The 14,391-nt window shown below is 33.0% G+C and overlaps 1 protein-coding gene across 1 annotated transcript; it reads right to left on the bottom strand.

Annotated features, from left to right (window-relative positions):
* Window positions 1-593: 593 nt before the first annotated feature.
* LOC134725717 (thymidine kinase 2, mitochondrial-like) lies at window positions 594-12,247 on the bottom strand. The gene is made up of 10 exons (XM_063589749.1): window positions 11,655-12,247; window positions 10,319-10,377; window positions 7,441-7,515; window positions 6,702-6,755; window positions 6,033-6,122; window positions 5,317-5,390; window positions 4,122-4,210; window positions 3,552-3,631; window positions 3,062-3,142; window positions 594-2,439 (listed from the first exon to the last, which is right to left on the bottom strand). The coding sequence occupies exons 1-10, from the start codon at window positions 11,836-11,838 to the stop codon at window positions 2,356-2,358; spliced, it is 870 nt and encodes a 289-aa protein (XP_063445819.1). The 5' UTR covers window positions 11,839-12,247; the 3' UTR covers window positions 594-2,355.
* Window positions 12,248-14,391: the final 2,144 nt, after the last annotated feature.

Raw genomic sequence — 14,391 nt, 5'->3', positions numbered from 1 at the left:
CAAGTTGAAAGGTGAACATGTCCACATAAAATGATTTTTACCAATTACTCTAAAGTAAATAAAATTGAGAAAAACTATTACGTATGATTCTTCATCAATATCAGATATGTCCATTAGGTCATATGTAGCCTTAATGAAAATCAAAGTGCTTGTAAGCACTGAGAGTAAAGATTGCTTCAATTTAAGTGGGAAATAAAATTAAATATTGCATTGGTTGTAGTTGATTTAACAGCAATTCTAGACAAAGGAAGATTACTCCAATTTTTGAGATAACTTTAACAATGACATCATTTATATTTTAGAACAGGTATTAGATTTCTGCACCTTGCAAACATTGTGATTTTCTTGACAAGTTTAATATCATTTTGTGCCTTGTGAATATTTGAGCATATATTACATTGATAAATTTCCAGACATGTTCATGGATAGAAAGTATAGAATGTTATGTATGATCAATGCAAAATCAGTCTTGGAAGATTTAGATATTAAGTCAGTTCCATAAGGTTTTGATTGCATTTTATGCAATCTTTACCTAAACAATGTTTATTAAAGTTAGGGCATATATGAGAGTATATGAGAGTAAGATAAACAACTATATATAAAATCTTTATTTCGACATTCATGTATAAAATATTATTGACTACCAATGAGTGATTGGGACTAAATCTAGCAGTTGACTTTAACAGAGTTCAATATTTCAATAATGGTTTGAATGGAGATCATGATGCATGAAATTACAAGTTAATGTCATCCTCTCTAATTTATAAAATGGTCTTTACAATCATGCCAAAACTGCAAGATTTCAAATTTGATAGCATAACTACCATTATACATCAACCATCTTTGCTGATGATGCGAGTTTTTAACAACCTTGACTAGCTATACAGCCGTCACATGGTCAGTAACCCTCTTGCTGAACAATGCAACCCAATATATATCCCCTGGGTACTAAGTGTTCAGGCTGATACATTTTCACAACTTTTTTATAATTATTCCAAGAATAAGTTAAATTTGCATACTTGATACAATATCTACAAAAGTTAAAGTTTATTTTTATCCCTAAAACATATTTTTGAACCTCATTTCAAATTCAATATTAAAGTTTCTTCAAATGAGCAATAATAAATAGAAAAGTCAACAGTACTTTCATTGTGACATAGGGTTGAAAAAAATGACATCAAAGCTCAGATGTAATGGTAAAATGTAAACAAAATTCAGCATCCTTAAATAACAAAAACATAAACAAACAAGTAAATAAATCAATAATTGAAAAATCTTAAAATGAGCTAGTTCTCTGTGGCAAAAAATAAGCACCGTGGTTTACAAAAAATGATTTTTCATACAAATTTTGAACACTTTAAAATTATAATTGAGGTATTGAATAACTTTAGGAACACAAAATAACGGCTTCCATCACAGTACCTAAACACTGCAAGTTTGAAACTTGTTTTACATGAAATTGAATCAGTATGTAAGTTTTAAGGCACATAAGTATTTTTTTTTTTTAGATTTCAAATGGAATAGGAATAAAAGATGTCAAAATAAGATTTCATTAAAATTACAAGTCACATTGAGATAGATGAAATTGAACCAAGTGAGTTCAGATCGTTATATTTGTATGTCAATTTTGTTCATTATAGTTGATACTATTTGGATACTGTGGCAAAAGTACTTAGCAACAATTACATTAAATAACGGCAGTGGTGTTACCAAATGAATAGCTATTAATTCAACTTCTCTCAGCAATCTACTGAGAGTAAAAAATACAGTAATTACATGACTATACTGTTCAATAAAATGCAGTTTAAAATACTTTGAAAGATATTACATTACAGTGAGATCATGTATAACTTTGATACAATTATGTTTATCAATAACTATCATACTGAAATGTTATTCAATAAATGCACATAAAAAAATGATTTAAATGCATAACATCGACACCTTGCAGAAAATCTATCAAAAAAACAAATTCAGCTGTCATCTTGAAAGTATCATTGCTACATAAAAAAAATTTTTTAATTCCCATGCAAGTTTAATATAGCCAAAAAACATAAATGTGTGGTATGTATCTAATGGTTTCGTTTTAACATCTTTTAAGAGCATCCAGACATATTTGAATTCTACCCTAATAAAACACAAGTCAACTAAATAATATTCCAAGGTATTTTTCGAAAATAATAAATAATCAAAACATTCACATACATAATTCAACATAACAATCATATAAAACATAATACACTAACATGAAACGGTATTCAATCAAATGTAACATTAGACACTAACATGAAATCACTATTGCACTGCTTGTATACACACATATTCATCTCACACTTATACACATCTCAACTCCTATCAGTGAAATCCACATAAAATTTCTTGTCTTTTATCTTCATACAGCTGTGTTATCTCTGAGTATTCTTTGTTTGCATCAAGCACCTGAAAAGAACGAAATATCAACAGGTATAAACAATAACATATCAAATAAATCATTTCATATAAAAGATGAACCAGTATGTAACAAAACAATTCCATGGCCAGTACGATAATACTAGATAAAAATTCAAAGAATTGTCAATTATAAGCCACTTCACTACGGATCTTAATATGCTTAGATGGTACAAAATTTAATTTATAAGGTACGTTAATCATTGCCTTTTTTAAAAAAGAAAGAAAATGCAACATTATTGCAGTTAAAGGAAAATCTGCATATGGATATATGTACCAGATATCAGAGTGCTAATTCTTATTATTGCAATATTCATCAAGTCGCAATATTCACATAAATAAAATCTCATAATTAATTCTGAATTTATAGAAATCTAGAGATTCTCTTATTCCTAGAAGGACTGTTCTATTTAAAACATACATGGTGTAAAGGGTAGGCACTTACAAAATGGTGAAGGTAATAGTTTTAGAGGCAAATTCAATATTCGACTGACATTCTACAGTAGTACGTGACACTGAATTCAGTTTAGATTTAATAATTCCTTTCCTAGGTCCCACATAAGTTTTATAATGAAACAATTTGGTCAAAGATAGTTCTTTACAAATAACTTACCAGTACAGGGGCAGGAAGTTTAAATTTCTTGTGTTGTATCAACCATTCTTCATGTAAGTCATGTAAAGACTGGATTAATTCCTAAAAATACAAGTGATAACCTTTATAATGAAGTCATGTAAATAGTTCCTTCAATAGAACATGTAGAAGGTACTTTGATTCAAGTTTCATGTAAATAAAATACAAGCTCCTTCGTAACAATGTAAAGTGTTATTTTTCTGTGACAGTTATTTAAATGATAACTGATAAGTAGATTCAAGCACTACCCCAGTTATGAAATATAACAAAATTTGGTTGTAGATTCAGTTGTCTATATAATATTTTTTTCAGAATTATCTATTGATTGATATTAATTCTACTCTCAGCACTCTTGGCTATGTTGTGGCGGCAGGTTTTTATTGGTTGAGTAAACAAGTGTATCTGGAGAGAACCAGACCTTCACCAGGAATGAGTTGTGTATTATTATATAAACCTACTAAAATCAACTTACAAAAGGAACACTGCACTCCTCTTTCCTTGATCTTTTCTTTATTCTGTTAAAACATACTTGTGGATCAGCCCTGAGGTATACTACAAATAAATAATAAAACCATAAAATTGATCTATTGACACGATTAAGCAAAAAACATGCCAGTCCATATCAGTCTAATAACACATGTAAATATCATACACACAGAGGCATACAGTTGGGTTCAAAATAGTAGAATCATCCACCCAATACCACAGGTGACATAGTCCTAGGTCTGTTGGTATGGGAGACCCAGATATATTCATATCATAATTTAACAAAATTAAAATAACCAGCAATACCTGCATTAGTGAATACAGTGGGGTTTGTTTTTTACCAGGTCGTATTTCATGCAATAATTTCATCAACCATCAGATGAGACTTGTAAAAAGTGTTCAGGCCTGCAAGAATCACTTCAACAGGCAAATTAAATCTTTTAAATTTTCCAAAAATTAAGCTCAGAAAAATAGATTTAAAAGTTTGCAGTAAATATAGATACATAAACATGATAAACAATCATTTTTTACATAAATGACATAAATATATACATACTGATGAGGTCTAATGAAGTATTTTCTCTCTCCATTAAAAAGTCAAACCATCCATTTAAAATACCAAGTTCCATACCATTTATTGTTTTGCTACAAAACATTAAATATTTCAATATACTGTGAATTCATTATTATTCGTTGGATATCAATTTTCGTGGATTTCGTGGGAACAGATTAACCACAAAATTAAATGTTCAACGAATAGCAAATTTTCTAAAGGCTTGTATGCAGATTTCAGCAAAACCACGAAATTAAATATCCACGAACAGGTAAGATTTCCTTAATCCACGAAATTAAATATCCACGAACAGGTAAGATTTCCTTAATCCATGAAAATTGGTACCCACGAAAATAAATGAATCCACAGTAAATTAAACTAGATTTAAAATAATATTTTGCTGGAGTTGTCACGCTCAGTCTTACTTATTTCTATGTAATGTTTTATTGAATGTTGACAAGTTATTTTTGCAATTTTCGTTCCGTCTTCAACTCTTGAGTGTTGTTTCAATTTGGTATCTTTTCTTGTAAAACTGAAATTTTGAGTCACAAAATATACTAACAGTCTGTATATTATCATTAGCCTTCTACCATGTTAATTACACATAACTTGAAATATGTGATGCTGTCTTGACTTCAAATCATTTTCTTATTGTGATTACAAAGTATGGGTTTGATCAGTGTGAAACAACATTTGCAGTGATATTGTTGTCTTTTTTCAAAACTACCTCTACCGTTTTTTATTGGGAAAAATGCATATTTTTTTATTGAATTTGGGAAATATTATTCTAAACACATCTCTGATTTTTTGCTGACCTTTGCTGTCTTTTTTGCACTGTTTTTTCATGTATATTTTGGTTGTCAGACATTTTCAACCTGGATGGTACTTTTCGGAGAGGGGAAAGAAACAGTAGCAATGATGGTACTTAATGCATTGAAAACCACATGTGTTACAAACACCATGATGATTCTGATCAGAAAACCGGATCTCAAAAGTGTTTTATAATATCAAAATAATAACATGAATACGATATTTACAAACATTCCTACCAATGCCATTACTGTTTGGGGAAAATGAAGACCTTTTTAGGAGGAATTTTAAGCCATTTTTTTTAGTAATTGGGAATTTTCTCTAGGGGAAAAGGCCGAATTTCGGCTGTTATTTGAGGCAAACAATATCACTGATTTGATATACTTACTTTCTAAAATCGTTTTCTACAAAACAATATCTAGTACTATAAAGAGATCTCTCCAGCATTTTTACAGGTTTCATCTGCAAATATAATGAAACAATATATAAATACAATTATTTTTTTGTAGAAAGGCACTAACCAAGTTAAAACACCATTACAGGGAATCAATTAAGGTGTCTGAAAAGATAAAAACAAAAGTGCACACACATTACAACTCATCACCATTGAGCAGCTGACCTAATTTAGTCATTCTTGTGGTTATATTTGAGAAGTTCAGTCAAAATAATGAAAGAACTAAAGTTATTTCAAAATAAAGAAGAACTCAAAGTATGGGCAAACGGGAATCATTTTTCAGACAGATCTAAATAGTGCTATTGAAACTCATCACAATCAAACTGATCTCAAATCTGGTCATTCTGTTCACAAGTTTCTGAGAAAGATCTTAACATGCTTTTTGTACAAACAGACAAGACTAAGACAAGGGTTTCATTGTTGACTGGTACATTTCCTTATGTAGTTGGCACTTTTCAATATATTCAATGAAAACCTTATATCAAAATTCCTATATTCTGGTGATACTTAGCATAGGAGGGTAAAAGAACAGGCACCACCTCCTAATGTTAAATGAATGGCCTGAGCAAAACAATAACATGGTTTTTTTGTAAAATAATAGAAGATGCAGAATTCATTGAAAGTAGTTACATTTTATATAATTAACTTACATGAGGCTTGACATGCATTTGTATCCTGGTTAACTGTGCATACAAATTAAATGTAAAACTCCATCTCTGGGGGTCTTCATACAACAAAGCCTGAAAAAAACATTATACTAAATTTTTTTTTTAACAGTTATGGTTTCTTTCACTGAATCTGTTGGGTGTGTATCGGTTGATTTTGAATCTATGAAAACACACAATTAAATGTATTTGTTGTGATTGGCTCTATACTAGCTTCTAGTATTGCAGGCACTCTAAGATTTATACTTTGTGCCTTTTATTTTTTCTTGATTAGAAGTCTTCAACCTGTAATAGTGCATGTGCCTGTATAAGGGTCAATAACCACTAATTCAGTGGTGTTCAAATGCTTGCAATGTCATATTTTATATTTCATTTGAAATGAAAAAAATGTCATGTCTGAACTTTTTTTTAAATCTAGTTTACTTTATTTTGTCTGATGGAAAAGTGGTCTTCTTGACAATCATACCATATCTTTTTTTGTTAACAAAATTTTAAAACTTCCTAAATAGTATGACATATAGACTTGCTTGCAAAAAAATAACCAAATGACTGAAAACATTTTCCAGTTTTTTTTTTATAAAAAAGATGCCCAACATGTAGAGCTGTATATAGAAGAAATTCTTCTACTGGTGTTCTGTAGAAGTAAATATTTACCAATGCATTATGACCTTGTATATTTGTCCACTGTTCTACTGGTTCTCGTATAGCCTGTAAACAAAATATAACAAACATCATTAACATCTATATGTACCCCACAGATCAAACAAACAAAAAAAGCAAAATCAAATAAGTGTTAAAGATGTACTTCAAAAAAAAAGTTAGCACTTGAATTTAGAACCTAGAAAAATGATCCACATGTACCATGCATGATGTAACTTAAATTCCATGAATAAAGAAAAGGTAAAAAGTTTTATAAAATTCTTCTTTTACTTTAAGATTTGTACAATTGTACAATTCTTGTCCTTGGCAAGGCACTAGGGAGAGCAAATGCAAATTTAAGATATGTTTTTACATAATCATATTTCATCCAAGTGACTAGTTTTCAATGTCAGGAACCTGATGTTCAGTGGTTGTAGTTTGTTGATGTGGTTCATACAGGTTTCTCTTTTTTTTATATAGATCAGATCATTGGTTTTCCTCTGATTGAATGGTTTTACACTATTCATTTTTTTAAGGCCCTTTATAGCTTGCTGTTCAGTGTGAGCCAAGACTCCGTGTTGAAGACAGTACTTTCCACTTTACCACATCTTCTTATATCCAAGTAACTAAACAAGAGTACATGTCCACCATTTCATCTCGTTTCTTACAAAGAACATTTCATTAAATTAAATATGAAAAAAATAGCATTCCTTAGTATCTGTTTAATAAGTATTGGTTTTATAACTAGTCTTACCTCAACATTAGGAGAAGACCTGAAATACTCCAATAATGTGGTCTTCCCACAGCCTATATTACCCTCTACTGAGACCTACAAAAAAAGAAAATCATACAATCTACTTCCAACTTTTCTGCAAAAAAAAATCTGTAAACAAGTTTTATCCAAAATGTAGTTTTTACTGAAAGACCAAAAGGGATGCTACATTTATCAGGAAATGATTAACTATTTATAGTTTTAAATTCCGCGAGGTGAACCAACGCCTGTGAAATCGTTTTGGTAGAGTCCCTGAAGTGGATACCTTGGTATGCAGGGTTGTCTAATCATGCAAATGAATGCAATCCTTAAATAATAATTAAAATTGACAACAACACTTCAAAAGATCTGCAATTTTATTATCTATGTCTACATGTTTCGCCTGCAAGGCAGGCTTCATCAGGACAATTTTTATACAGAAATTGAGCCCCTGAAGTACTCCAAAGTGGTGCATTGAATTGACGTCGTCATGGTGAGAGAAACAATGAAAAGTGAAAGTAGCAATACAGAGTTATAAATAGATAAGATAAATATAGAAAATTAAAGTTTGTATACAATCGGCAATTCAATGCACCACTTTGGAGTACTTCAGGGGCTCAATTTCTGTATAAAAATTGTCCTGATGAAGCCTGCCTTGCAGGCGAAACATGTAGACATAGATAATAAAATTGCAGATCTTTTGAAGTGTTGTTGTCAATTTTAATTATTATTTAAGGATTGCATTCATTTGCATGATTTGACAACCCTGCATACCAAGGTATCCACTTCAGGGACTCTACCAAAACGATTTCACAGGCGTTGGTTCACCTCGCGGAATTTAATTTATTATTTAATCGTGAACCCCTGCATCCGAAAGGAACCGCCAAGCTAACAGCGCCGATCTACAGGCCACCAGCATATACATGGACCAAGGAATATTCCATACTTACAACGAAATAACAACCTAATCAAGATGACCAAGCTGTCCGATACCACCTATACATCTATAAATGATAGCAGATATAAATGATTGCAGAAGAAACGTACCACGGGCGCCGATCTTAAATGAACTAGGAATTCACAACTATGCCATTATACAGACCAACTACTGCAGACGATCCAAAAATTATATAGTCACCAAATAATTTAACAAAGGAACAGTTTTTGACAATTTTATTATCCACAGCGGCGATCATAATCTTCCTATTGTTGCCGACGCGCCGGGAAGTAGTAACCTCCAACTATGGCCAGGTTGGAAGAGAAGCCTTGCGAAGTGGTAGGAACCATGGGAAGTTCGTCCTATTAGATGCCAAGCCTTTAGAACCATTTCATGTATCATATAATAGTAAAACGAACTCAAGTTACATTGTATACAAACTTTAATTTTCTATATTTATCTTATCTATTTATAACTCTGTATTGCTACTTTCACTTTTCATTGTTTCTCTCACCATGACGACGTCAATTCAATGCACCACTTTGGAGTACTTCAGGGGCTCAATTTCTGTATAAAAATTGTCCTGATGAAGCCTGCCTTGCAGGCGAAACATGTAGACATAGATAATAAAATTGCAGATCTTTTGAAGTGTTGTTGTCAATTTTAATTATTATTTAAGGATTGCATTCATTTGCATGATTTGACAACCCTGCATACCAAGGTATCCACTTCAGGGACTCTACCAAAACGATTTCACAGGCGTTGGTTCACCTCGCGGAATTTAATTTATTATTTAATCGTGAACCCCTGCATCCGAAAGGAACCGCCAAGCTAACAGCGCCGATCTACAGGCCACCAGCATATACATGGACCAAGGAATATTCCATACTTACAACGAAATAACAACCTAATCAAGATGACCAAGCTGTCCGATACCACCTATACATCTATAAATGATAGCAGATATAAATGATTGCAGAAGAAACGTACCACGGGCGCCGATCTTAAATGAACTAGGAATTCACAACTATGCCATTATACAGACCAACTACTGCAGACGATCCAAAAATTATATAGTCACCAAATAATTTAACAAAGGAACAGTTTTTGACAATTTTATTATCCACAGCGGCGATCATAATCTTCCTATTGTTGCCGACGCGCCGGGAAGTAGTAACCTCCAACTATGGCCAGGTTGGAAGAGAAGCCTTGCGAAGTGGTAGGAACCATGGGAAGTTCGTCCTATTAGATGCCAAGCCTTTAGAACCATTTCATGTATCATATAATAGTAAAACGAACTCAAGTTACATTGTATACAAACTTTAATTTTCTATATTTATCTTATCTATTTATAACTCTGTATTGCTACTTTCACTTTTCATTGTTTCTCTCACCATGACGACGTCAATTCAATGCACCACTTTGGAGTACTTCAGGGGCTCAATTTCTGTATAAAAATTGTCCTGATGAAGCCTGCCTTGCAGGCGAAACATGTAGACATAGATAATAAAATTGCAGATCTTTTGAAGTGTTGTTGTCAATTTTAATTATTATTTATAGTTTTGTGTTAACATCGACTAAATGTATTTTATTTTTACATGCAGGGCTAATTTCAAAGATGCAACTTGAATGCGACTTGTAGTTAATTAATGTTATGACAATGGATGTGGCATTTGTGGATAATCAGGTTAAATTCTGAAAGTATCTTTATAGATAAGAGGACTAGAATTTGTTGTTGAAATATTGTACAACCACTTTACTTGTCTACATAAACATCTATTTGGCTCAAGCTTCTGTTTGTTTGTTTTATTGGGTTGTCAAGTCAATTGTCATTGATGAACATCTCACTTTTAATCCAGTGTCTACAAGTATCAAATTGTTAGAACTGACAAGGCTTCCTGTTCTGGTGATTTTATTGGCCATGACAATATTCTTGATACTTACTGTATACTTTTTCCCTTTAGGAAGTAAGGCTCCTATATCGTTCAGTGTGTTTCCCATGACTGTAAAAAAAAAATTATATGTTTATTCCATAGGTACATGTACCCAATTCCAACAGAACAGTAGTTACACATGTTGAAAGTGGCAATCCTTACATTTTGGTCACATGGCATGTGGAAGCAACACACCAGATATAACTAACTGAATCTCTGAATGTATACTAATGTAATCATTATGATATAATCAGTCTATTGATTTATAGTTTTTCTGATTACTGTTAAAAGGGAAGCCCTTTAACCCTTACCATGCGGTGACCTTCATATGACGGGTGTACCCAAATAACCGTTATTTGGCTCCAATGGCGTTCCATACTTTTAGAAGTCTACTTTATGATACTTACATGACTTATTTCAAAAGTTATGCATGTTCCGTCAACCTGAGGCTATCTATATTCACGTTTCTCGTTTATGAGTAGCATTTTGAGATCAATTACAGACTTGGAAAATTAAAATTGGCTAAAACTCGGTTATCTGGAGGGGTGGGCTTCACATCTGTATCTTACACAGGAACATAAAACTTGTAAAAATAGTGCAAACCCACGGCCATATAACTACTGATCGTTATTGTTATTGAAAAACTCATAGGAAACAACTACTTCCGGTTTTTAGTCCATTTGTGATTTGAAGTATAAAATCTGCAAAAATCGTTAAATTCCGTATTTTTGGTCCAAATGACCTTCTGTAGACTGCTGAACAAAGATCAGATTCACTCCAACCTAACAACTGTTGGGGTCAATTTGTTAACTAGGGCCCACTCTACATGCAGACAACAGCTGGAAACCTTTACCAGAATCCCGGGGTCTCTTGGGTCAAGAGAAAAGACGAAAAATCAGCAAAATTGACGCCTTTTGCACCTGATGACCAGAAATAGATGGGTCTCTGTGAAAACTGTTAAAATGTGGAAAAATAAAGGTTGGCAGGTAGGTGAAACTTACATTAATGAAAAGATAATTGAAAAATGAACAGATTAATGCCTGATTTATATAATTCCAAGGCTGTAGATCAGCACAAGAAGCAACAAAGCAGCGCATCTATTTTAGGGGGGCAAATATCCACTTTTTAATATGGGACGAGCTCTGAAGTCCCACAGCCCCAGCTTGTCTTGCAAAAAAAGACAAACTATGGTAAAAATTAAGTGCAAATTCAGGATTTTAAAAATGTGGTCTACTAGCAATCTATAAAAATAGACAAAGGCCAGGGTGTTGTGAAAATGTTAAATGAAATAGTATTACATCATAAAAATGGATTATTATCATTTTTTGTGGTTAACATAAACATACCATTGCTGTCGATCTGTTTCAGTGGTTTTCTTCCCAACATTTTGTCTTTATCTTTCTTTCCCAGATTTTTTTTTCGTCCTGTCCAACTTTGCGATCGGGCGCTTTGAAGTTTCCCACCAAAAGATCGCATTAAATTAGCCGCGCTATTAAAGAGTCTCTGTTGATTGGACAATATCGACAACATAACCTTTGATCATACAGACATCTACCGGTGACCCCAAAGGAAGTAAACATTAGCACTTCAACACTTGTTGATGCAAAATTACTCTAGTTGACATCGCTATTCTGTTTTATAATGCGACTGCTTATATTCTTTTCTGGGAAATAAATGAAGTATGATTTCAAAGTCTTCAAAAATTAGATAATTGACCCTTGAAAACCGTCAAACGTGCACAGACCGTCACTTCTTAAAATCAGCTCTTCATTCCAATCTTCTTTTGTTTGCAAGAAAAACTACTGAATTCGTATTCACTTTTAAAAATTGTTACCACGCTATAAATATATCATTCCAGGTCGAATGTAACAACCTCTAGAAATTATATATCGTCAGCATGCTTTCTCTTAACTGGATTACAATTCAACTTTTCCTTTTGTCCGTGCAGGTGAAGCACATAATATTCGATGTGGGTAACCAGTAACGGTGCTATATAGATATATGCCCTGCAAATTTGACCAACCAATTAGATAAAAAAACGTAAAAAATAAAGTGTCTTTACTAAGTTTTAACAGACACATTAGGTATATTAGTAAACGTTTACCAAAGGAATACCTCGAGGATCTGCTTTCTTTTGAGGTAGATTGAAGACATTTAATTTACGTGTCTGTTCACTGAAGGCACTCCGACTCATTTGAATATACGAAAATGCCGACAATGAGACTCTGTGGTGCATAGTTCGTTCCAATAGGAATATCAACAACCTGCTGGTTGTATATATGTTCATAATTACTTTTCAGTGTTATGTTTCTTAAAGTTGTGCAACGTGCAAATTTTCATTTTAACGGAGCTATATATAAACTGAGACTACTATAACACAGTAGCACGTGCACAGTAGTGTGTTGTAATGAGTAGTCTCAGATATAAACTGTCATACAAGTGGATGGTTTAGCTAGTTATAAAAAAATCGATTTTGTCAGACTTGTGGACTTCCCTTTTTTAATTTACTTCCAGTGGAATTCGGTATTTATGTTATACTCTCTTAATCTATTTACGAGATTTGAACATCAGGAAATTGTCAACGGTAGCCTTGATGGAAATCAGTAATGACGGATAATTGGTTTCTATATATTATTTATTTCACGTGCGTCGCAAGCAGAGTTGAAAGTACCACATATGGAGCAGGATTTGCACGGCCTAAGGTCATCCCTCGTTTTCAAATTTATTGGGTTCCTGTTGCTCAGTCTTTAGCTTTTTTTGTTGTGTTTTCTGTTTGTTGGTCTTTTGCGTTTAAGTCCTGCTCGGTTGTCGGTTTTTTTCTTCTTCGAATTATGAGTTTGAATGTACCCTTTAATCTTTTTCATTTCTTTAATTGTTTCAAGTAATAGAGCAAATATAACAGAACATATATTTGCCTGCTCACGAACTTCAAAGTGAGTATGTGTCTACTTGAGAGAGAAAAAAATCATTACCTCAAAACAGGGCCAGAATTTTTTTTGAGAACGAACATACTGACTTTGTTGGTCCAGATGACGACTGCAACATCCATCCAACCGTCTGTGCTCAAATACGTGTCATTCCATACATATCATAACGATATAGACACTGATAGGTTTCCCCTTTTCTTCAAATGGACAATGCGATAGATTGTCTTTCTGGAACGATTAACACTATTCGAGAAATGCAGAATCAAAGATTTCTTCGGAAATTTGTTTAAACTCCGTTAATAGTTTCATTCTAAAGTCTTTACAATCAGAACCCAGCAAAACTGAATGATCTCATATGCTTTGGATTCAGCTCATGCTCCGCTTGCTGTACTCGTCATAATGCCCGTGTAAGTACATATACCTGTTGATAAGTCTTATTCTGTATCTCACGTTCGACCTGTTGATACGTCTTATTTGGTATCTCACATTCGACCTGTTTATAATTAAGTCTTATTCGGTATCTCACATTCGACCTGTTGATAAATCTTATTCGGTATCTCACATTCGACCTGTTGTTAAGTCTTATTCGGTATCTCACATTCGACCTGTTGATACGTCTTATTCGGTATCTCACATTCGACCTGTTTATAATTAAGTCTTATTCGGTATCTCACATTCGACCTGTTGATAAATCTTATTCGGTATCTCACATTCGACCTGTTGATAAGTCTTATTCGGTATCTCACATTCGACCTGCATGTTGATAATTAAGTCTTATTCGGTATCTCACATTCGAGGAAAAGAGGATTGTATTGCTGCTGCGGCAATTGGAACATATATGTCGGTGGGCGTGCAACAGAAATTACAAAGCGGCCAACCAACTCGTGATTGCGTCCGAAAGATTGTCGAAGGAATGATTTCAGCTTCATCACTTGGAAATCTTGGTTAAGTAGTTTCCTTGTGAGAACCTTTTATCAAGGAAATCACGATATGAATTGCAAGCTCTGAAATATCGTATTATAACTGGTAGATACATACTCCATATGTAGGCGATACTGGAATTTAGCCATGCATGCTACATAGGATTGAATGGAAAGTTTATAATTGGAAAACTGCCCCTCGGACATCTCTTTTTTCATTAAAATATATATGTGTT

This window comes from Mytilus trossulus, chromosome 7 (assembly GCF_036588685.1).
Source record: "Mytilus trossulus isolate FHL-02 chromosome 7, PNRI_Mtr1.1.1.hap1, whole genome shotgun sequence".
Lineage (NCBI taxonomy): Eukaryota > Metazoa > Mollusca > Bivalvia > Mytilida > Mytilidae > Mytilus > Mytilus trossulus.
Note: the sequence above shows the minus strand (reverse complement) of the source record. Positions and strands in the feature narration are given on the sequence as shown.